The sequence below is a fragment of the Drosophila obscura genome, unplaced genomic scaffold (genome assembly GCF_018151105.1).
Source record: "Drosophila obscura isolate BZ-5 IFL unplaced genomic scaffold, ASM1815110v1 contig_179, whole genome shotgun sequence".
NCBI lineage: Eukaryota > Metazoa > Arthropoda > Insecta > Diptera > Drosophilidae > Drosophila > Drosophila obscura.
Window position 1 is genome coordinate 334,326 of NW_024542766.1, and position 24,768 is coordinate 359,093.

Sequence of the window (24,768 nt, forward strand, 5' to 3'; positions counted from 1 at the left end):
TCTTCCCGCTATATTTTGGTGCAGGAGCCTATGGATCAGACCAACATCAGACATTTAAACTGTACAAAATTTAAACGCTAACACATATTCTTCAATTGCAGGTTTATCCTGAAATCCGATAGCCTGGGATTTAGACAGCTTGACGTTCTCCTCTATAGATACGTTTGCGTCTCTTATCGTATCTGATTCTGCCGGATATCCACGCGGAGAAGATGTTACCTTTAATGATTCTTCCTACATATCCGTCTGTCACCGCTGTCAATGCAATCCCAGCCACAGCAATCAGTAGCTCGTATCGCAGCGCTTACAGTGCCTTCAAAATGAAATGGACTTTGAAAAGGTACGTGAAATTTGTAAATTCTTTGATTTGTCATTTATTATCCAGAGACGACTGCTATATTTTGACCTAGTAGATCCGTAATATAAATAATGCAAATTGCAATACGTATCTTGCGGGATACACCTATTGGAACCGCCACTGCCAGACAAATACTCGCGTTTCTTTTCTATCTTTATTCGTTAATTATTTGCAACACAAAAACATAATTTGCTTAATTTCATTTCATTTTGTCGACTCGTGCGATAGTCGCCAGTAGTAATTTCGAAAAATCTTATTAGATAAATGATACAAATGTTTTGCTTGAAATTTCATGGTGTGTAGCAATCGCGCTTGAATATGGCTGGAATTTCTTGGTTTGCACTATGGTGGCAAAGCTCTTGAATACTTTTTCAGTTCGTAAAACGAAATAATCATTAGATTTAGGTAAACATGGAAAGATTCGGTTCCATGATTTACATAAGATTTAACAATTAAAATTTATTTAGTTACTTCTTTGTACAGATTTCAACGGGGAGTGGGCCCCGTTTAGCAAAGTGAGGAGAAAACAAGCGAGTTCTTGGGCATGGTATAACATTTATAAATACAAACTAAATACAACTGACAGAAGGTAATGATCGTAATTACAAGAATTCATAATAAAATAATAGATAAATATTAATAATAATAACACTATAGCAGTAGACAAGCCGACAAGCTATAACAACAATTGCGTGTGTGTACGGTTTGAACTTTCATTTAAAGATTTTCATTATGCATTCCATATCCATATCGCATCGGCCTTTCTTCCTTTCATTTCCTTGCCATTCGCGTTGCGTGGCCACAATTTCTATTTCAATTGACGCTCGCAGAACTCTTTCTTTTCGTCATATAAATATATACAATACGATTCAAAACGGGCGTCGCTAGCTGTCTCCATATGCATATATATATATCTTCTATCTTCTGTGTGGGTGTGTTTTTGGATCTCTTGTAATTAGGTGGATTGTAGATGGTAGATGGTAGTTGGTCTTCCGTTGATGCGGATGCCATATCCTCGCCCCCTGCATATGGCTAGTGTTTGTGGTTGCGATCACAAGTTGGCGACAGTTTCTGGGTGACGACGGGTTTCGTGGCCTTACTCCACGACAATCTGGAAGGTCACCGAGCCCATGCGATCGCGGGCACTGCCGCTGTAGATGACATTCTTGGCCCAGGCACGACACTCCACGTCCAACATCTGGCCCTTGGGTGGGGAGTGGAACTGCACGGCGACCAAGGGACTCAGATAGCCAGGCTGATTGAGGTAGGGATAGTAGAAGCTGGGGAATCCCTGGCTGGGATAGTAGCTGATGTTCTGGAAGTTCTCCTTATCCTTGCCCAGATGTCCATTGCAGCTAACCCAGATTTGCTTCCGCTAAAATACGCGATTAATTAGTATCCAACAGATTATGCGTATGTAAGTCAGCGTGATAGTTACCTCCTCTTGACTAGTGTTGGTAATGAGCTTTACAAGATCCTCCGGCATATCCTTTTGGGGAGCATCATACACCTCTGGCACCCAGCCAAAGATCTTGTTCAACTTGAGGAATATGCAGGGCTCGTTGGTCTTGTAGCCATAGTTATTGGACTTTGAGCAGGCACCAAACAGTTCCGTATTCACCACACAGACATCGGTTGGGTTGCGGGTCTGTCCAAAGCTACAATGCTTCATCTCCCGCCCCTCAGTGTGATTGTAGTCTGTAAGATAAAGAGTTGTTAACTGTTTAAATGTCCCCTTTGATTTAGTATTGCATCCTCACCTATCAAGAAGTCATCCATCAACTCGATCCAGTAGTCACTCTCGGCTGGCTTCTTGCCATCAAACTCAATGACCGATCCACGTTCGGTTTGTTCGCTCAGTGGGCGGAAACCCAGTCCGGGATTGGTGCCTATCAGGGATTGCTTCAGCTGCCACTTGGGCTCTGTGTCGCTGATGGTGGACAACAGACCCTGCATGCAGATGGTGAACAAGGCGGCCAAAACAATATAGAAGATTCCATAGAACAGCATCAGTTGACCTGTAAACACAGAGAGAGAGAGAGATAGATATAGAGTCAGAGACAGAGACAGAGAGATACATGTATACGAGGGTTTAATAAGGAAATATATATCATCTTATGTTTGTACCTTCAAGAGACGAGACGAGACGACACTTGTGCAATCTACTCCGTGTAACTATGCAGATTCGCATTGACACGTTCTTGATTGTTTTTGTCATTCACGGAAATGGGGGCCATTTGGGGATGCGAGTGAATAGTGAGTGTCGGGGATGTGTATGGGTATGTATGTGGGGATGGTGGATGTGGGTTATTGTCTGAGGGGTGGGCTTTATGCAATCCAAACAGAACAGCACGCAGCTAATCGAATGCTTACGACTGTTGCAGCAGCAGCAAACACAAACAGAAAGTCTGGGACGGGACAGGGACGGGACGGACTGAATAGCAAATGGAATGGAATATGGGAGCGTCGTTCCGCTGGCGTATGTGCTCTGTATTTCAATGTCATTAACATTGACGACTCAGCGAGAATTCAGTAGATGGATGGATGGAAACTCGCATGTTGTATTGCGGGCTGTTTGTTACTTTCGCTTGGGCTCTCGCTTCGGACACCGGACCCGGGAGCTGGGATCGGATCCGAGACCCAGCCCGAAACTTAGACCCCATGCCTCACAGCTATTGCATAAATAAGCGGGCAACATTGGACGAACCAAACCGAAACTGACAGCACAGAGCAGAGCGACATGACAGACTCAAAACGAGAATGAACACTCAAATGCCCAAACAAATGAATCGTATGAATGAATATCGAATACAATGCACGACCTGGACCTGGACCTGGCCGCCTGACCGTTACTCGACTTGCAACGATTACATTTTGGTATGGGTATGGGAATTGGTATGGGACTCCCCTTAGCTGTCTGTCCATCTGTCATTTCCCTCATCATCGTCATCATCATCATTGAGCAGCACCTGCTTGAACAGCCCAATTGGAAGGCCTATCAATAGGTAATCAATCGATAGATGGCCTTCACCGTCGCTTTGCTAACGACTTTTCCCCATATTTGAGTTTTCAATTCTTCGCTCATCAAACTTTCAGACGCTGCCCGCCAAAAGGCAAATGGTTCTTTCCTGCCTGCCTGTTGCCAAGTTGAATTCTAGAAATAATGTGGCTGTGTTCAAGTACAAGGAAATAAGTTTGGCAATGACCACAGCAGAGACCCAGAGACTGACAATCGACTAGGTTGGGGAGGTATGACGCCAGCGAATCAACCACCACAACCACCGCCGCCTGGTGACCACGAAGGTGGGGCGAGACGACGTACGCCCCGTGGCTCTGGTAACCAATATCCAATGTACATATAATGAATTCTTGTCTACTACATGCTTACGATTACATGACAGCAGCAGTCAGGCAGTAGCAATAGCAATGGCAGTAGCAGCCAGCAGTAGCAGTAGAGTCCCCAAAAACATTCTTATGTCTTCGTATCAATAAGGGAAGGGAAGCGCAGGGCCCAAACCCTCAACATTATAAATCGATAAACTTGATTATAGAACCTGCATTTGATAACTCCTTAATGATGGATTTGTAGGTAGAACCCACATATACATATGTGTCTACTATTCTACACATACACCCATATTCGAAACCAAATAGGAACATGACGTTTGTAGAAATTTGTTTGCTCATTTTATGGCACAGATGGAGTTGATTTCTCCCGCGGGGTTTTCCACTGCATTAATGGACACATCGTAAAAAATTAGATTAATCGCGGGTTATTTTTGTAAGGGGGAATTGAATTAATATTTAATGTATTTTTCCCCTTTGCACTTGGCAAATTTAAACAAAATTAAAAATTCAAATTTCAAATGTGTTGTACATACACATTTCTAACCAATTTGAATGCCACGCGATGTGTCCGATTTTAGCATATGCCACTGCCACTATCTGTCTTGCCTTGAAATACATTTCGTTTTTGACTCTTCGCAGACCAAAACGAAAATAAACTTGAGTTCTACAGATACATCTAGAGATGTTTGCACGAGTAAAGCAGAGAATAATGTGCGATGTGGCTAAAGAGGTCAGCTACCTAGCTAAAATTAGCCTTAAACTCAAAATTGGAATATTAGGAAGTACAAAAAACTCAAACGAAATTGAAAATTGATCAAAAGTAGCCAAAGGAGAATCCACATCCCATCACTCCCATGGGAGACCCAGGAACCCCCATTAGTATGGCGCCAAACTTATTCAACTTTTACATAAAAGTCAGTCAAAGATGTTGAGAGGGGAAAATGTATCAGATTCTCCTCTATGCATAACAGTAAATACGATTCATCAAGAGGAAACCTGCTGCTGCTGCTTTTGCTCCTCCTCCTCCTCCTCCTTGGATTCATTGTGCAACCAGTCGCCATTGACCAAGTTTTAATAATAACACTCCTCGACAATCAGTGAGAGGACGGACGAAGGCAGCTCTTGGCCTGTGGAGACTCTGCCCTTATCCTTGTGTCCGGTGTTCGCCTGGCTATCTGTCCGTCTGTCCGTTGATGCGGTAAACAAACTTAAAGAGCCCGTGACCTATATAGAGGGAGCGTAGGGGTAGGGCCACTCCCAGCCCATTTCCACTCCCAAAGTGAAATGCTAGAAAGTTAGCATGACCCAGGATTGATAGCTTCGTCCTCGTTGTGGTCCTCGTCCTGGTAGTGGCGCTTTGGTCATCCAAGTAGACCCTCAAGGCCACGCCAATGTTAATAATTTAGTTTCGTGTGGGACGCACATATGGCCACAGGAAACCCAGGACACCAGTTAGCGGTTTTTGCGCATACACCGGCCATAAGCAGGATGTTTAACGGTTGTTAATGTGGTTTTGTGGTGTACTCTTGGCCGGAAAGTCGGAAAGTCCTGCTACAACTCCCGGGAAATGTATAAACTTCTCAATGGAAATGCATATAAATCTCCACCACGAATCTCAGTTTTTCTTCGAGGCTTACTTCACTTCTCAGGGGAAAAACAAAGCTCTTGAAGGAAGCAACAATTATGACGCCACAAAATGGGGCAGAGGCAGAGCCAAAGCAAAGGGAAGAAAAACGTAAGGAAGGAAAATAAAAGAATTAACGACGAAACGATGCAACTTGTTGGTGTCCTGTCATCATTATATTCATTACCCAGGGAACATCGAACAGCGGACAGGGAGCAGGAGCAAGGACCAGAAAACCAGACGAGGATATCCAGCGCCAGATTGTTGTTTGAGGGAACAGGGAAACCCCTCTGCGATATCCCAAATGGAGAGCGTGTCGTCCGACGCATTGGCGCCGCTCTGTTTGTTAGGGTTCGCCGCACCCTTTGTCGCATGCGTCATCGTCCTAGACACACAAACACACACACAGAGGACTCTTTCCTTCTTCTGGGTGTATGTGCGTATGTGCTTAGGGCCTATGGCATACTTTGCGGCATTTTAAGTGAATTAATTTCACATGTTACCATAGAGAGCGCACCCCTAACCCCCCCGTCAAACGTTTAGTTTGCTGATTATATCCTTGATATAATGCGGGTGGGGTCGGGGCACCTACCAAACTCTCTCCTCCAATCCCCCCGCCAAACCAAAGTTTGGCTCATTTTTTTGTCATTTTGTTCGGTGGTTCGAAACAAATTGGTCATTGATATCTGTCGCTGTGTCTGGGACTTTGTTGTAGACTTGCAGATCCCCTTTACCACTCAAAAAAAAAAAAAAAAAACAGCAAACAAAACTATTTCCTCTATGCGAACAAAACTTTCTATCGCTTGGGACATAATTATGCTGGGTTTTATGAATATGTACAGACGTTTATGCGAGTGTTATACTATTAAGAAATATGGTATTTAAATGCATGTTTATTTCTGCTAATTTATTATTTTATTGCAGCAAAAAGAATACACAAATAAGCTTAATAAGCTAAACAAATAAATGGAATGGAATGGAAGAGAGCTGTTGAAATGAGTGGAGAGTGCTGAATGATATCGACGTGAGTACTAACACCCATTGATCTAACACATAGATCTATTAAAACATCTACATATGATACATGACATACATACATACATATGATTAGGGAAAATCGTTGGCTATCATTTTCTATGAATTTTCCTGAAAAGTATACAAATATTATTGTGTTGGAACAACACTTGGCTCAAGTCATGAGAAATATGAATACAAAATGATTACGGGGCCCCCAGTTAAGTGAAGAACCCCGACTCTCGTTTGCTCGGACGCGAAATAGTACAGTGGATCACAGAATCAGGTGGGCGAAATATAGTATACTCGGATAAATAAAGAGAGAGAGGTAATAAATATCACTTGGGGAACAGTTTAATTCAACGAGCCACTTCCTTGGTCGGAAAAGTTCTGAAAGGTAAAATCTGAAAATTATTTTGCTACCCTATCTATCTTTTTCAGGCGAATAGGATAATTTTGAAGAGAATAAATCTCTTCCTGGTGAAGACCAATTAGAACTATAAATTTGAATACCCTGCAATTAATTAGATAAGAATAGATTGAAACCACACGTACGTACAAGTTTTACTCGGAATTTGAGTAGATTTAAAAACTGCAAAGATAAATTGGAATTGGGTTCGACATTTGTACGCAAATTAGACTAACTTCCTGTGGGTTAATTGTAATGAAATGTGCGCTTTGGTGCTGACTTTGTCGCTATCGTGACAATTAGTTAGCGACTGTCAATGTTAGCGGGACAGTGGGACAGTCGGGGCTGTAGAATATAGATGGGGCGTGTGCCAAGGCAGGTGGGGGGATGGGGGATTTACAGATTAAAAGGGAAATACGATGCAACCGGTGAAATGCGGTTCGAACCGGTTTGAGCCTGATTTACAAACTGGCCAGGGCAGTGGTAGTGGCAGTGGTATTGCGGTTGCACTGATCAGCAAAGCAAATCAAATGAGTTTCTTAATCGACTACCAACATACAGCACAGTTAAAAAATATATATGTACGAGTATATACACATGTATGATGTCTGAGTTTTATATGTACATATGAACGATAGAACCGAAATGTGTAACGAAGCGAAAGCATTTCCAAAAACAAACAAAAACCAGATTAACCGGTTCCACAGCAAGATCGCTCTCCCAAAAAAAAAAACATAAATACAAAAACTACAAAAAACAAACCCGAAGCTAAACAACAAATTCTCATTGCGTTAATTAATGGACATCAAAACTTAGCGAAGCGTCCCCTTCAATGCTTTTGACTTTAATTTGGAATCAGGCTTAAATAAAATTAATTTTCAGCCATTGTAAATTAACTGACGGAATATTTATGGGTTTTCCGTTCTGGGGCTTACCTTTTATTTGATCAGTTTGAATAGATAATTTAAGATAGTTTCTGTAGATAACACTCGCCCAGTGGGAGCCCGTGACCATTGCGTTGCTTTCGACAGTTGCCATTCCATTAGCCGTTCATTAAGGCCATTGCACATGCCAAAAATTTATATTCTGATGTCCGAACAGACCGAAACAGGTGGAATACGAGTATGAAAGGACACGCACCATGAACCCGATTTAATGGCAGACATTAGCGGAACAGAACAGACAATTTTACATATGTACTACAATATGTACAACTGCAAATACTCCACGGCACAGGTGTGTCTCGTCTAGGGTTGCTGACAAACTACTCAAAATGGCTCAGAATGTAAGGATTATGTTCGACATTTCAAGAATGAATATCAAGAGTAATTAGAGCTTTTAGGGGACTCCATTAAAACGGGGGCTCTGTTTGGTAAACAAATAACAAATCAATTTACTGAAAACTTGGCCAAGTTAATTAAAAGCAAATATATGACGTCAAGAGAACGTATTCGCATTTGCCATTGGAGAAACTCTGATATAAATTTTCGAACTGCTGAATCGAGGTGTCGTCGGCCACTTACAAACATATGTACGTGCTACGATGATACCCATTTGCAAGGGAATGTACGAATGCATACGAATATTATCAATATTGCATTTTAATATTTTACAGCGGAAATATCGGTTTGGTTTCGTTGCTCGTAAAGAGAGACATCTGCCGTATAGGCGGGAGAACCTTGAATTTGTTTACAGGTCTTACATATTATAAAAGGCAAATATTATAGGCGACAAAAAGCATCCACAAAAGCCACTCAGACCAGACGGCGGGGTACCGTTCCACACTCTCCTCTCTCTACATGCCCTCGCTCATACTCGTACTATATCTTTACCGTTCGTTCTCTCGCTCGCTCTTTAGTAGACGTGTGTCCGTGTCCATTTCGAATGGCAAGAATTTGCATTATCGTTAAAATATGCTTCGCTGTGCTGCTATGTGGGAGGTAAAGCAGGGAAAACTAAGCTAAATTGAAATAAGTATTACAGTAAAAAATTTCTTAGCGAACAGAACAGAAAAAAAAAATACTCAAACCAAAGATGTCCGCACTAGGCAGCTTTCACTGTAATTACAGCTTAAGTGAAAGAATGGGAAACGAAATAAAAAAGCTCTAAATCTTAATATTTATATATAAAGAAGTCTAACAAAGAAATATCCCTGAGAGTAAAATGAATGTAAGTACAATACATGCATAACAATAGAAAATGGGATAGATGAAAGATCTGATTTTTAATATAAGAGAACAAACTCTAGAGCATTCAGACATAGCCACAAAATCTTCCAAAAGTACTAGAAATCATTTCCATGGTAAAGCATAAAAGAATGAACCTATATTAAATACAATTTAATGTGAAACGAATACTCGTATTCAGAATTAAGCAATTTAAAATGTTTCCCAAATTTAAATTATAAACCAACAGATCTGGTTGTTGCTGTGCCGCCGCCACAATCACGTAGCAAAATGTTGCTTGTGTGAGTCGAATTAGTATTTTTTCTGGGTATAAACCGAAATAACAAAATAAATTATTCTCAAATAAAAGTCAGTGCATGATTGCTAGCTTTATCAAGGCAACAGCTTAGATATCCTAATTTTTTATCTGGTTTTATATGCTTAAACATTTACTAAATACGTTTCTCTGCCGCATCCGAAATGGAGATTTCCATAGGCAGTTTTTCTCTACTATTTTGTGTCGTATCGTCTACCACAAAATGACTCGCCAAATGAACTGATAAGCGATTACATACAAACATACAGAGTATTGTCATATATGTATGTATGTACATTGTACATATTACTCTTCTAGCTATATAGTGGGATTCCATAACCAAATGACTGACATGTGTGCTCATTATATACATATTCGTACATATAAACAATCGCAGCGCATCGCATTTTTGTTTCTATGTACAGAGTCGAGGCGATGCGGACAACTCATGCAGATTGTACAGGGAGGAGGGATGGGATCGGATGGGATGGGATGATTCGTATATTAATGAAAAATGTGCGGACTTTGAAATGTTAGAATAGCCAAAGGGGTTAGATCGTGATCCCAAAAAGGGTTTTTGCTCCACACTTCTCTTGATATTCCTGATTTCCTTTGATTTCACATACAATATGTACATACATATATCACTTTTTTGCTTTCTGCTTACCCCAACTTTTGCCGGTTCGCCCAAAGAAGGTTCCCTCCTGGGGATCGTATAGCATTTGTCCGAATGTTCGCTTCTTCGCGGGCTGATAGAATTCATATTCGACTTTTTCAACCTTTCCGTTTTTTTTCGACATCGTTGCTCTGCTCTGCTCTCTTTCCTGGCTTTTGTTTACAGTTATTCTATATACTCGTTCGTTTATAGTTTCTTCTCCTCTTAAAAATGCTTACAAAATTTGAATTTTAATTCTTTTTTGTTGATGACGTGGACGGCGTGAGGTTCGTGAAGGCTACGAAAACTGATTTCAATATATGTACGTTTTTATGTGAGTACTATATATATATTACTGATGATTCAGCAGTCTGGCAATACTTTATATATTTTTGTATATTCTGTGTTGTATTTTTTTCGCACACGCAGCACTCTGTGATATATTCGAAAAATTCTTTAATTATGCAATTATATTCGGGTTCACTTTTCAAAATTGTTTTAAAATTGACAAGGAAAAGCCTTAACACAGAAACACACAAACACGAAGGGGGGCAGAGAGTGATACGAGCACACAGCAGAAGTTATTGGGTGTTTGATGATGGATTCGGAACTTGAAGTTTGGTTCTCGGCTGTCGACTGCTGCCACTGCCTCGGTGCGAATGCGTATGCGTGTTGCGCTCTCGAGGTAAGATCACCAAATGAATGCCACCGACTGAACGCAGCCGACGCTGGTCTTTACTTTGCTTTTTACTTGCTCCAACACTCTCGCTCGCTCATGTGGGGCTCTCTCGCTCACGCTCTGCCACCACCACCAAGCACACACAGCACAGCGGGAACAGACCCCAACAAAAAGCTTCAAGATAAGAGTGGCGATAACACTGAGAGAACCTGATGTAACAATAACAGTAACATTACTGAACGAATTTTATCTTTAGAAAATGATTAAGATTAGGAGCTCGAATTACGAACTTTTCTTTTGTCCAAAAATATCCCAGACTAAATTTGGAAGCGTTCGAATCCCATTGTGGCCAAGGATCAAATCGGAGCCATTCTCCCAGCGACTGTTCTGCTAAACTTTCTTTCAGTGTACGCTGACAGCTGTTGAATGTTTTCGACACTTTGCCAAGCAACAACATAGAAAAGGCAAGCAAAAGCTTCCCGAGTAGAGGAGTGGTTTGGTGTGGTGGGTGGATGGTTACTGTCAGATTATTTGAGTGTGCCAGTGTGGGTGCTTTACCTTGCCAACGGTACGGTACGCTAACTCTCTCTCGTCTCCTCCGAAATGTGGCCCCCCAAATAGAATAAATGATTGAGTGCAGACAGTGGCCAGACAACAACACGTTTGAGGGGGTAATTGCCATGAGCGGATCTCTATGCAGCGGGGTGCCATAAATGCCAAGCGGTGCCACTAATCGCTCAACCAATGCAATGCGCCCCTGTAGTCGTCTATTACAAACGGCATCTTTGTAAATATTAAAATAGAAAGCACAAAGAATAATACTCACGCACACACACACTAATCCGAGAGCTACACGCTCTCCCTCTGTCTTGCCTCTCTCTCGCTGCGCGACTGTGACATGCGCGGAGAGTTGAGTACATTTGCTCCACGATTCTCGCAGAGTTGTGCTTTCGGAGAGTGGGAAGGGGGGGGGGAGTGCTTATTCCTCCATTATGCTTAATGTACAGTTACTGTCGATGGTGATTTCTACTACTATTGCATCAAAACTCAATTTTAGGATCGTTTTTTTCTGCCAGTTAGGAATTTTCCATGGAAACCCACTAGGAAAACTCTCAGTCAGTGCTGTGCTGCTTATTCAGTTGTTCCTCAATCATCATTATAAAATTCATTAATACGAGTAGCTTTTTGACATGGCACTTTTGAGTTGATTAATCCCCATAAACGAGCATTTCCTACCCCCTACAACTCCAGAACAGACCCCCTGAATGTATCCTTGGCATTGTTCTCGATGGATACTTGTCACCCCCTCCCCGTATCTGGAGCCCTTTGTAATCATCATAAATTGATTAAATTACACTTGACAACGACTTTTATCCCCCTCCAAACCCTGGTACTCACGAGTACGAGTACATAAAACATGTCGGCACAGCACATTATTAGGTGCAACAATTGTAAGTCGCATTTCCCAGTTTATTGAGTTGTCAGCTTGGGAGAGGTGAACCCTATTAGACAGTTAGATGGAAGGAGAACGCTAATCAGCAATAGATAAGATGAAAGCCCATAATGGTAGCAGCAACTTCGGTCTTATTTAGATATATGTACATATTCCCTATGAATAAGCCAATTCAACTGCTTGTTAGTTATGTCCTGCATATAATCTCCAACAGGTCGGTTATGTCTGGTTATATCCAATCTCAGCTTATCCTCCTTGAATGAAAGAAATTCGCTTGTTGTACTGGAACCTCAACTTGAATTTGAACTCTAAATTAAGCAAATGATAATTACAGCAAACAGAGACCAGAAGATATTTATTGCTATGGCTCCACGGGGTAAAGTGTACATATATATGTATGTATGTAAATGTGTGTCTGGCAAACCAGTTTATCTGGTCTGAACTGAAGTGTTTGTGATTTTTCCAGCTGTGACTCCTGAGTGTGTGGGTGTGTGTGTGCAAGCCTCAGTGTGCACAGAGATCTTTCAATCCCATCCAGCTTCCTCATTATAGATGAGTTTTGATTCCTGTCATTAGCGAATTATTTCTGTCATTCTTTGCAGTCTGTACTCTATTGAGAGGGGACAATCCTCTGTAGCCAATTAGCTCTCAATTAGATGGTTGCTAAAATATACCCCCAGATAGATACATACATCTAAACATACATAGATACATATGTAAATGCATGTGTCTAGATCCATTGATTATACTCGCTGAACACAAAAGCGATCAAGCATAATGGCTCGCTCGCTCTAGACGTCACTGAATACAAATTTAAAATGATTTCGCCGATATTGTTGTTGAATCATTGAAACAAAAGCCACAAAACTACAAATGCTGTTACGTCAATGTGGAAACTGTGATTTGTCTGCCAGCAAATCACTTCAGAGTATTTTAAGAAACCTCTACCGTCTGAGTAATAAATTCTGCTGTCGTTACCAACAATATCAAATGAAAGAACTTAAAACATTAATCTGTATGGCTTTGACTTCTTACTGGGCTATCTATTAACCATCATCATTGACAATATATTTCAACTATCTGCAGGTTCGTTTAGCACTTTGATTAATACCTGCGGTGCCGGGTTCCGGTACCAGTGCAAACCTGTTAACAGGCAAGAATCCGGGCGATCGGCTCTTGAAACATTGTCTCATCTGGCGATTTTAACAGCCAAATATTGATATTCGCTCGAGTACACTTCGAGTGCGTTCAACATTTGATTGAATCTCTGTCCCTTTCTATGGTGTTCTAGTGGTGTTCGTTCACCGCGTTGATGAGTTTGTACCCCTAATTGATTAGCACAAATGCAAAAGTAAACCTTTCGCCTGGCAATTTAAAAATAAACAATATATCAAAAAGCAAACAGCACCAGCAGTAAAATTCTGTTAATGATTTCCAATGACGCAATTGGCCGAATCGGCCCGATAAGTTCTCAATAAATGTGTCTCTCTATACACATATATTTATGTACTTGTATGTATGTATCTACGTATGCATGGGTGAAAGCGTATCAATCTGGCTTTTTCAGTTTTTTTTTTGTCAACTGGCCATCCGAATGGTATCTGACCAGTCTCTCGGGGTGACGGCAGAGATTGCAGTGATTTTGTTTTATCAACTGTTCTCGTGCCTTGAAGCATTTGCTATCTTATCACCTCCGGGCAAACGATTACGGTTACGTAAACCCAATGTATGCCATATGACGGGGAGGTAGAAATACATATACTAGGCCTGAGTACCAGTCTGGAAAGAGACTTGTTCCAGATAGATGGACCTGCCTAATCTTGGGATAAGTTAAGTGGTATCTAACCATGGGTTTACACGCTCTGCTCCTTAATGCTGATGTACTACTTCTAGATCGTACATTTTGGTAACGCTGTATAACAATGTATAACAATGGTAACAATGGATGTGTTCTATTACAATCTGAGACTTGTTGACATGCCCTTTCAAATTCCACAGTTTATCTTTGGGTTTCTCTATTTATTCATTGAATTTTATTGAAATCGAGTTGTGAAAGTGTTTCGAGTCATATACTTAGCCGCTGTCGGCAGTTCTCTTTTTGTTGATAGATAATAATAAAACTTACAATTAAATTCTGTTTCTGTTTCTCTTTTTCTTCTGTTGCACAATATCAATTCCTAAACGTTTCTTTGTTTTGCATGTGATGTTAGATGGGTGGCAAGGGGTTTTAAGATTTCTCTAAAAATATGATCTACACTGAAGCTACATAATTAATATTAAAACAATCATTTGGTTCACAAAATTGGTCTGTAGTGGTTGCGAGTAAATGTATAGTAGTATATTATAGTGGTCCAAAGGATTTGTCGGTGTAGTTAATAAAGATTCATTTTCTATATGTATATTCATTATAAATTTAAATATCTAAAAGGGTTATGTATTTATCTCTTTGCCAGAAATGGTAAATTTTTATTGAAATGGCAGTTTGAATTTGATTTTTGTCGCATTCGTTTTGGGAACATCGCTAAATGAGATTTATACTTGGCCAGCCTTCGTTATTATTATTATGTATTTTTATAATAATAATGGTGTTTCCCATTTGTTTGTACGGACTCTTTCCCCATTTCGGCATTCAGTTTTGTAAACTATTATGAAACTCATCATCATTTTGTTTTGTAATGCAAAAAATTGCTCATTATCATTGAATTTATCTCTTAGGTGGTACACTAAATTCTCGCTAAATATACATACACATACATGTGTGTATATATATTTTTTATGTCTATATACTTTCTGTATAAGAAGAGATTCGGATTTAGTAAATTGTGATATCTAATGAGTTTACTTTACTTGTGACAGAGTCTATTTTTGTTGTTTTCGAATTTCAAAATATCGTGTAAAGGTGACTACACATTAGTAAATAGTTATATATATTAAAAAAATGTTCTTGTTTCGCGTGGGACTGTTTCACAATTAATTTAGCAACGTTCATAGATTTGGTGTCATAGGTTCTTGATTGCCGTTATGTGCTTCTCTTCACTCTTAGGCCTACATATAATAGTTCACAACATCTATCTGATTGATCCCATATTAGTCAATCAGCAGCTCATAGTGCACCGAACCGATCCTCTCCTTGCGATCGTGAATAATGTTGCGGGCCCAGGCCTTGCACTCCACATTGATGATGATGCCACCTAAGAGGGGACCAAAATATACTCTTCGATCTTCAAAGCGGTCTAAAAGTACTTACGCCTTGGGCGCTGGAAGTGAACTGCCACCAGAGGACTCAGATATCCCTCGGAGTTCTGGTAGGGATAGAAGTAGCCGGGGAAGCCCCGAACGGGCAGGTAGTTGACAGCTCCAATGTTCTCCTGATCGGCAGGGTTCTCGCCCTCGCACGATACCCAGATCGTGTTGAGCTGGTGGGAAAATTTGACTATAAGTAATTTGATCTATGATTTTTCCTTTCTCTGTTCCTTTACCTTGTGCGGTTGAGTTTTCTCGACCTCGCCGATGTATGTCTTGAGGCTCAGTGGCATCGACTCGGGCAGGTCCTTGGAGTCATTGTAGTACTCCGGTATCCAACCATAGATCTTGTTCAACTTAAGGAAGATGCATGGGGCACTCTTATGATAGCTGTAGTTGTTCTCCTTTGTGCAAGGAGTCCACGACTTGATATCCACATCGCACACCTGACCCTTTGGCGGCGGCTGGTTGTAGTCGCAGTTGTAGATATTCTGACCGCGACCAGGGGTCAGCCCAGGCACTTTGTAAACTATAATATTAAGAAAGTATTAGAAGTGTTTATATGTCATGGACCACTTTATGTTACCAGCCAAGAAGTCATCCAGGGAGTCTGTCCAATGTTTGTAGTTCTCATGCTGTGTTCCCTTGTACCAGATCAAAGTGCTCTCCACATTATCCATCGGCGGCAAGGGACGAAAGCCGAGACCTAAATGAATATATAATATAAATACATCCAAATTTTGGGGACGATTTAAGGGTACAACTCACCTGGATTTGTGCCGATCAGTGATTCGTCCAAGGTCCATTTGGGGATGCGAGGATCAAGGGTCTGGAAAAAGGCCCACATGCAGATGGCCACCAGGGCGGCGAGCACTCCATAGAAGGCCAAATAGAATATTCCAATCTTGGCTGTTGAAGAAGAAATTACTTATTAGATTACAATTAAAGAAACACTGAGCTGAGAGAGAGAAAACCCCAGAGACTCTGACTCTCAATTGAGCTAATTGAATTAATCACTTGAAAGTTGTCGACGGTCAACGATGGGTTAACCGTCTAATTAATCGACGGGACACATGGAAGGGCAGTAAGCAGGCACCCAGGCAGCCGGCATTACTCAGATATAAACAAAACTGAGGAATCGGAAACCCAACTACTCAAGTTCGTGGAAAGCGGCAGACTGACGCCGACTCTCGTCGGATTTCTCTGAATCATCCAAATACAATAATATATATGTACCTACTCGTACTTGCATATGTTTTGGATTGTATTTTGGACTCTTATAATTTCTTAAGAGCATCGCTTAATGAGTCGGAAACACACTCAAGAGAAATCAATTAGACACGGGTATGTGTGAGTGTTGAGTGAGTGTGCTGAGTGATCGCTCTTCGAGTACAGATGTGTCTGTGCATCTGAAGAGCGGAGTGCTGCCGACATAACCTCAACCCCACGAAGAAGTTGGCCAGCAAGTGTCAGGTATTTGACCAAATAGAGAAAGAGTTGGGAGAGTGGGCCAAACTCGAACAAAGAGAACACACAGAAGAAGAAAGAGATAGAGAGAATTAAAGCCAAGATTAACATGAATATTTGGGGTATAATAATAAATAATAATAATAATACAAAAAAATAAATAATAAATAAAAATTTAATGTTTTAGAAAACTGTAAAATAACACAGTGGGATAGAGAGCTCAAAAGAAACGCTGAATTTTTCGAAAAGATTTTCTGCCATAATCTTGCTTTTTTCCAAAGAGACAACTCAGGGCAAAGACATAATTATAATATGTATTAAATATTTTACAGTATTTCCTGTACTATATTTTGGTTATTTGCATTTTCTTTCTGGCTTTCGGCATGCCCATTTCAGCATAATTGCATTGCACACACTGGTCTATATATAGCGAGGGCCTTGGGCTTGCCAAGAATATCTTTTTAAATGCCAATATTCAGACTTTTGGCGACCCCACCCGTGGACCTTTGCATCCAATTGAAAGATGAAAACATGTACTATATCCAACTGCTTAAGTAGCGGCAATTGCCAGAGGGACTCAGCCACTGAAATAAGATGCAGGTTCCCAAGTGTTCCATTGCATAGCTCGACCTCATTTGTGAACACTTCTACATATGTATGTACATATGTATGTACTATGTAAAGATATCATATTAATTTGGCTAGCAACTTCCTCTAACGGATTTGCACGTCAAGTGCAACTCTCGTCACTCCTCAAAGTGTGTCAGCTCCACCCACCCACAAAAAGGTCTAATGGAACGTGTGTAATTAAAATAATTTTCAACGAAAATGTAAACCATTCCACTTGGGAAGACGAAGTATTGTAGGTACACTCGTACAGTGAAAGCTCTATAGAGCGGATGGAGGAATTAAGCTGTCCGTTATCCCCCGACAGTGTGTATAGGTAATGTATAGGTCTGGCTAGTGATTTATGATTGTAGTGCCCCAATACTTGACGCAAAGTAGATCCAAAATAATCACGTTTGCCTGTTCTATGACTGAGACTCGAGCAAATAAGTAATTACCCCTTTGGAAACCTACTACAAAATCCATCTAAGAATTACGAGTAAACCTTAAAAACACTATATAACCATATAACTTACCCCATGATGCACGATCTCTGTTCATTACTGTGCCCGTTTCAGAGTTATATAAGAACTGACCCAGATGAAAAGGTCTGGGCTTACGTATGTTGGCCAGATCCTCGTCCGTAAAGGACTTTGACATTGGTTGTGGCTTTGACATGATTTGTTATTTAATTTATAGATGTTTTTTTTATTTTGGTTCGGTGATTTACTTAAGTAAATATTTTTTTTTTATGCACTCTGTCGATATTTCGAATCTAGGGGGATAACAATAAAATTATGAGAATACTTTAGGGAAGTACAGGATTTTTGATTGGATCTTTGGATCTGTTTTTGTACCGCACTTTTGGTTCTTTAGCCGCAGCCTTATGCACGCAGACTGTTCTGTAACATTGCAAATATTTTGAAAATCATTTTCAGAATTTTTTTTTTGCCATATACACTATTTTATTCATTTTTCCTTTTCCACTGGCACTGGCACATATGTATGTACATAAGCTTTGGTATTCGCAGATGCGGATGACACGTTTGGTGGCTCTTTTCCAAACACTTTGGGGCCTCTCACTGCCACCACCACCCCACCTTACTCTCTTCCGCTCTGCATCTCACTCTCGGTATTTCATCTCTCTCTTCCCTTTTTTTTGCTTCACTTTTCTTTTAGCCGTTTTCCCTCTCTCGCCTTGTAGTGGTCTTTGGCGCGTTTTTTCGGTTTTCCTTGCCACAACACGAGGCAGGCACCACTCGCAGTCGATTAGGGGACGAGCCTCCTCCAGTCGTAAACAAACGAGTTGGTGAATCCGCCAGATGCCTTGTGCGAGAGTAGGACAGAGAGGAGGAGAGGCAAGGCGGGTGTTATGCAGTCCACAGACGGAACACAGTTCCGTGTGCCTGTTGCTCTTTGTGGTGCTTCCAATGCCGCATTGGCTTTGACCCGGCATTGGCAAACTGGCAGATACGAAAGTATTGTATCTCGGCTGCATGTCTGCTCTCTTGTGACATACATATGTGTCTCTACTTATTTTTGCATCCGATCTGCAACTGCTTGCTCTTGCCAAATGCACACACAGATACACACTGGCACACAAACACTCTGGCACAACTCACTTACGCGTAATATATTTCTGAGTGGAGTGTAGTTTGTATCTCTTAAGTAGCTGTGCTCTTAGCGCTTACAGGCCACATACAACAAACAACCACACCTTTTTGAAGCCACACCAGAGCGTTCGCTCGTTCTTCTTGGGAACGGAACCTCGAAAGACTCCTAAAACCCAGAGATATTTTTCTTCATTTTTCTTTAATTCGTACTCTCTTCTATATGCGAGAGTGTGTGTGAGCGTTGTGCGTGTGGGTGTCAGCGTTTCGGGCGTGACAAAATTTCGAGCATTTTATGGATATTTTTATGGTTTTATAATATCTTGCGATATTTTTCTATTATAAAAACTCTACGCACTTCACGCACTGCACCGCAAACCCTGTTTCCAAGCACTTCGAAGAACCACCCAACTAACACCCCGACCAAGAACTCCGCGAGGTGGTGTTTATTTGTATCTTGAATATTTCGGTTATAATACTCGACTCGACCCGACTCGTATTTTCCAGTCTGCCGTCGCACGTTTAGTCGCCGCTCAAAACCAATCCAGACTGTAGCCCAAACTCGAAAGTCTGTCAATATCAAACAACAGACTTGGCTTGAGTCAGTTTTTGGCTGGGCTTATTTCATATTTTGTCCGGGTTTCTGAGCAGCAACCACCACTCAGCTCTCTCTCCCTCTCTCTTTCTCTTTTCAGGTTGCGCACTCTGGGAGAGAACCGAGTTTGTTTTGAGTGGAAAACGCTTTTGGCGGCATTTCTCATTCGTGTGGATTGCATTGCGGTAAGCGGAATGGGGTTTCCGACTTGGGGTTGGGTTGGGTTTTTTGGACTGAGATTGGGTTGCATTGCATTGCATTGTTCTGGGACGCGGACTAAGACTCAGAGTCACTCGGGGTTCTGTAATTGTCGTGGAAATAAATGTTTCTGCCTGCACTTGCTTTAATTAGGCGCGGCAGTGGGTGATTAGTGGCGTTTGATGCACATTTAGTGCACATTGCTCATGGTCACACCGAGAGAAATCCCATGCCCAGATTTCCACATTCAGGCAGGCATAATGACGAGGCAGAGTGAATCCGATTAAGTTAGTTTGGGTTTCTTTCAGTGCAACATTCAGTCGTATCTCACTCTGCCTCGCTGTACTGATGCCTGAACTGCTACAACAATTAAACGATCGTTTGAGCCTTCAGTTCGTTGGAATACGAAAACAAACAACACAACCCGACCGGTTCCCGATCAATACACAGGCACATATAATTTTGACTGTGTGCGTGTGTATCGGTGTGTATGCCTTTGAGCTAGATTCGTTGGCCAAACAGGGGACTAAACCAGTTTTCGAAAGCAGTCACAGGACATACGATACAATCGAAGAAACAAAACCAGGGCTGTTAACTAACTAACTAAAGGCGGGGAAAAATAACCAAATCAGGACAAACAAAAAACAGTCAACAAATTTGCGTTAAACTCAAAGAAGTTGGCTTAAGTTTCCACTGCGACCTGGGGGTTGCTTTCAACGCAGGGGTGGGTTCTAGGGGAAGAGAACTTAGAGAGTTTGGGGATGAACTGCTTAGCTTTAGGACGTTTTTTTCCAAAATAATGTCGAACGAACTATTCAACATTCCACTCTCTCACATTTAAGCATAAATATTTTAGTCTCATTTGCTCTTTCATCTCTATTTCAGAATGGAATTGCCAGGAAGGAAGCCATCAATGGCAGCATTTGAGTGCTCAACACAGGGTAGACAAAGAGGAAGGCCGGATTCGGGGACGAATGGCATGCAGGTAAGCCCAATACATACAATTCAATTCCAAATTCCTAAGGAAAGTACCTCGATGCATAGTGTAGTCATTTTGGGGGTCGAAGCCAAACAGCAGGTGACAGCCTCTATCGGACTTAATTTGTCCAAGAGATTGCTCTGTAGAACATAGCTGGGGTCATAGACTGATTGCATAATGGCATAATTGACCGATATGCTGAACAAGTAGCGCTCTATGGAACATAGCAGAACTGAACAGCACACACAATCCAGTGGAACCCAATGGTGGGGCCAACGAAATGTCATTGGGCAGGCAATAAAAAACGGACTCACAGATGCAGAAGCATAGCGATAAAGCTGTGGCGGATTAAGTGGATATATCTCTGTGTTCAGGTCTGACATGGAATTCTGAATGTGTATTTGTACGCGCTAATGCGACAACAAAAGAGATTTCTTTTGATTAAATCCGTACTGCCATATATCCAGACCCCGACTTAAGTGTACGGTGGCTGAGGGGCAGTTACGTAATGGATATAGAGCTGAGATCCGACGGATCCGTAGCTCGGACTTACCCCAGCTATCGATCGTGCGCCCGAAGTAGGAGTTATCATTGGAGTCGTAGACCATCTCCTTCAGGGACTTCTTCTTGGGACGTTCCGGTGGCCGCGAATAATACTGCTGGAATCCATCGATGCAATCCTCTGTGATGGTCGGCATTCTTTCCGATGCAAGTTGTCGCTTCCTCAGCTCAGCAGAGAATCGGGATCGGTTCGGGGACCTATAGATGGGTCTGGATATGCTCCTGGTTCTGATGGAGACTCGGATTCTGCTTCTGTTTCTGGCTCCGGTGCGAGGTCGGTTGCGGTTTGGGTATTGGTTTGAATGTGGATGTGGAGTTGGATTGGGGATCGGCACGGACACTGTGGGTTTTGCGCTGCACGCCAAGTTGACACCGTTGCGTGCCTCGCGACACTGATCTGTACTGTGTGTCCATCGTTTCTGGAACACACAAAAAATAATACGAGTATCAGAAAGTGTCGTTCTTAATCAAATATTATGTTCTGTTCTCTGATTGCCTGTGTGCGTGGCCGTGTGTATGTGGGTGGGGTGGGGGGCTTGTGTGGAGAAATCTGTGCTGTGTGGCTAAAGTGAAACTGTGTGCCGGTCCCGGAATTCATTAAAAAGTGAGAATCCGAGCATCCCGAGCATCTGCCATGCCATCCCAAGACAGTGCCACTTCTAAGCCATCGAAGAAGACGATTCTGGATCTCACAGTGGGCGGCGCGTGACACAATTTCCACTTAATTGAATTGGAAGACGGCGTCATGGTATATAATGTACTTCTATCATGTACTCGCACATGCACTGGCTGCCTGACAAACCGCCCGGCTCATCTTCACTAATTGCTGGATAAAATATTATTTCCTTTCACACTAATACTACTATTTCTCCTATTGTTTCACAGCGTCGGTGTCGCTCGGATCTTTGGATCCACAAGATTTGCCAGATTTCCTGCAGGAATTTCTACAATTCTTGTATTATTTCAGATCGTCTTAGTTATTAGTGTCCTTTATTTTTTCCCCTTAATTTCAGTTTTTAATTAAATTAACTTATGAAAAAAGTGAAGATCCGTTCCCTGACTATTACCAGCAAATACTCCTTAAATCTTTTAATAATAACCGGCAGGTTATTCTCTTGGCTCCAATCGGGCTTCTTTTCTTCACAAACTTCCAGTTTCTTCCATTGTTGATCTTTTTTGAATCTGTGACCGATTTCCTGCCTATCTGAATTCGGTTTTCAATTTCAATTTTCCCACAGACGTCACAGTGAGGCCATTTAAATTGATTGAAAATGCATTTGCATTTGTATTGATTGTATTATAAATTTGTTTGTTAGTTGTATGCAGCTGGAAATGCCGGCTGGAAATTCTCTTATATTCGGGCTTAGGATGTATTCAGATTAACGATCTCAAAGTGCCTCACAAATGGGTAATTTCCTGTTGTACGCCCACTGCACACTCGGCTGCTACGGCGACTTTGTTTAATCCACGGACAGGAGAGTGTACTAGGGGACGATATATATGTATATATGTACATGCAAAAGTGATTTTGCAATTACGGTTACGTCAGGTCGCCGCTTCTCTACTACACCATACTTTCTTGTTTCCAAGGAATGTGTTGAAGCAAAAGCAAAGGTCCACTAGCAAAAATCGAGCATTCCGATCATAAGACAACAGGTAGTTTTGGCCAGTGCCATTAGAATGTGCTGATACTCAATGCAAAGTAGTAGTAGTTGAACTGTTGGCAAACATCGCTAGAAAACCTCGTTTTTTGCAGTTAAAGGTTAAAAGTAAAACGGTTGCCCTCTATCTGAAGCCAACGAAACCAAAAAGTTCCCATAGTTCCTAGTTTGACAAGTGGGCGAAATTTATGAAGACTTCCATCTAGTGTCTTTTTATTGCAGAAAATAAATATGGACGCCGGTCACTTTTTCTTGAAAATAGCATCGCCTGGTCAACAAAGAATCTTCTAGCGCTCGGAGCGGAGGGCACAATCTTCTCGCTGAGCAATGAGGATGACAACCAACATGCCATCTTATGTGTCTTATGTAGAGTTTAATCATGAAGACCAACGCCTGGTTTCGGAATACCAGCAGGGCCGAGATCAGAATCGGCGCCAGGACCGGCACCAGGACCGGCACCAGGACCGGCACCAGGGCCAGATTGAGGAACATTAGGTAAAGCAATACCGCCACCAGGTTTATCCCAGCTTGAAATAGGAGCTGTGAAAGTAACTACGATAGGGGTGCTCTTTGTTGCGCTCTCATATTTGACTACTCCGATTATCATTACGATGATTATGATAATGATTATGATGACTATTACGGCCACCAGAGCGATAATCACAAACCAATGTGATTTTCGCATATTATCCGACCCATCTTCAGGCATTTGCTTGTTCAGCCACTGCTGAGTATAGAATTGATTTCATCATTAACTAATTTACTAACAACTTACCAATAATTTCTACGATATCAAAGGTATAAAGATTGAAAAAAGGAAATGTATTTTTTTGAATTTCTTAGAGGATAGTTAAAGCGTTGATACTGGGATCTATATAGGTCCCTAAGGTATATTTACATAGTAAAAAAATGATTTTGAAAGCGCGTTTTCATTTTTTTTTTTAAATGTTATTTAAATAAGCACATGAGTACATATAATAATATCGTAAAATCTTTTTTCTTTCAAGTATATACACATGTTTGGCGTCAAATAGGATTCCAGACTGGCGCAGTCCGACTCCCCATCCTGCGCCTTAGAATATTTAAAGCTATGCCACACCACGACTATCCGTAAGAACCTGATAATAGTATTGGAATTTTTTAATTTTCAGAGATGTTTTTTCACAGATTTTTCTTCAACGAAATAACCATTGGTTAGCTGCATAAAACCTTCCCTCGAGAATGTCGCACAGCTGCCAAAGGATGGAGGTGGACCGTCATCGGATGCAGTATCATATCCCAAGGATCTTTTGCGGGCAGGCCTCACCGACTAAGTCTTGCACAGCTCTACAGCCACTAAATCGTGATGTTGGGTTTTGATAGTCCCCACAAAATTTGAGCTATACTGACCTATTTTAATGACAACAAGTGCGACATCAATTCGCTGGCGGCCAGGCTCGATCTGGGCGTATTCGGAGACGTCTACTATCCGCTGCTGGCGAAGGTGTACCATTCAACCGGAGCATGCTGAATTACCAGTGAGCGATGGCTTCCGTCTCAGCGTACAATGAAGACACTGACCTCTGAACTCTGCTGTCCGTAGAGTTTCAGCTTATGTTCCTGGTCGAAGATCCGCACAAGGACATTATCGCCGAAAGGCGCTTCAAGGACGAGCAAAAATTTCATTGAAATTAACATTATATTAAGTTAGATTTATATTTATTTGCTAGGGTTAGATTTTTGTACAATAAAAGTATTCCACTTAAAGTATCTTTTGGGGTGTGGGTTAGCCTTAGTAAGGACTCATGCAAGGATGTTCTCCCGATCACAAAAAGCCATGGCATGTTC

The 24,768-nt window shown here is 41.5% G+C and overlaps 2 protein-coding genes and 1 long non-coding RNA gene across 6 annotated transcripts; 1 reads left to right on the forward strand and 2 right to left on the reverse strand.

Moving 5' to 3' along the window:
* The first annotated feature begins 67 nt into the window (after nt 1-67).
* On the forward strand, nt 68-24,621 carry LOC111074158. Of its 2 annotated transcripts, XR_002607792.2 has the most exons (5): nt 68-340; nt 6,255-6,354; nt 20,626-20,725; nt 23,949-24,051; nt 24,109-24,621. It is a non-coding gene; the product is annotated as an uncharacterized LOC111074158 (long non-coding RNA). The 2 variants fall into 2 exon arrangements; XR_002607791.2 differs by lacking the exons at nt 68-340; nt 6,255-6,354 and adding an exon at nt 19,487-19,727 and having other exon boundaries at nt 24,109-24,620.
* On the reverse strand, nt 516-10,589 carry LOC111074157 (sodium/potassium-transporting ATPase subunit beta-1). Its single transcript, XM_022366832.2, has 4 exons — nt 9,902-10,589; nt 2,119-2,376; nt 1,797-2,056; nt 516-1,733 (listed from the first exon to the last, which is right to left on the reverse strand). The coding sequence occupies exons 1-4, from the start codon at nt 10,032-10,034 to the stop codon at nt 1,455-1,457; spliced, it is 930 nt and encodes a 309-aa protein (XP_022222524.2). The 5' UTR covers nt 10,035-10,589; the 3' UTR covers nt 516-1,454.
* LOC111074155 (sodium/potassium-transporting ATPase subunit beta-2) lies at nt 14,026-21,678 on the reverse strand. 3 transcript variants are annotated; one of them, XM_022366830.2, is made up of 7 exons: nt 19,306-19,483; nt 17,874-18,112; nt 16,033-16,173; nt 15,851-15,970; nt 15,501-15,793; nt 15,269-15,437; nt 14,026-15,212 (listed from the first exon to the last, which is right to left on the reverse strand). In XM_022366830.2, the coding sequence occupies exons 2-7, from the start codon at nt 18,013-18,015 to the stop codon at nt 15,109-15,111; spliced, it is 969 nt and encodes a 322-aa protein (XP_022222522.1). In that variant the 5' UTR covers nt 18,016-18,112; nt 19,306-19,483; the 3' UTR covers nt 14,026-15,108. The 3 variants fall into 3 exon arrangements, with proteins under 3 accessions (XP_022222522.1, XP_022222520.1, XP_022222523.1); XM_022366828.2 differs by lacking the exons at nt 17,874-18,112; nt 19,306-19,483 and adding an exon at nt 21,273-21,678; XM_022366831.2 differs by lacking the exon at nt 19,306-19,483 and having other exon boundaries at nt 17,874-18,207.
* Nucleotides 24,622-24,768: the final 147 nt, after the last annotated feature.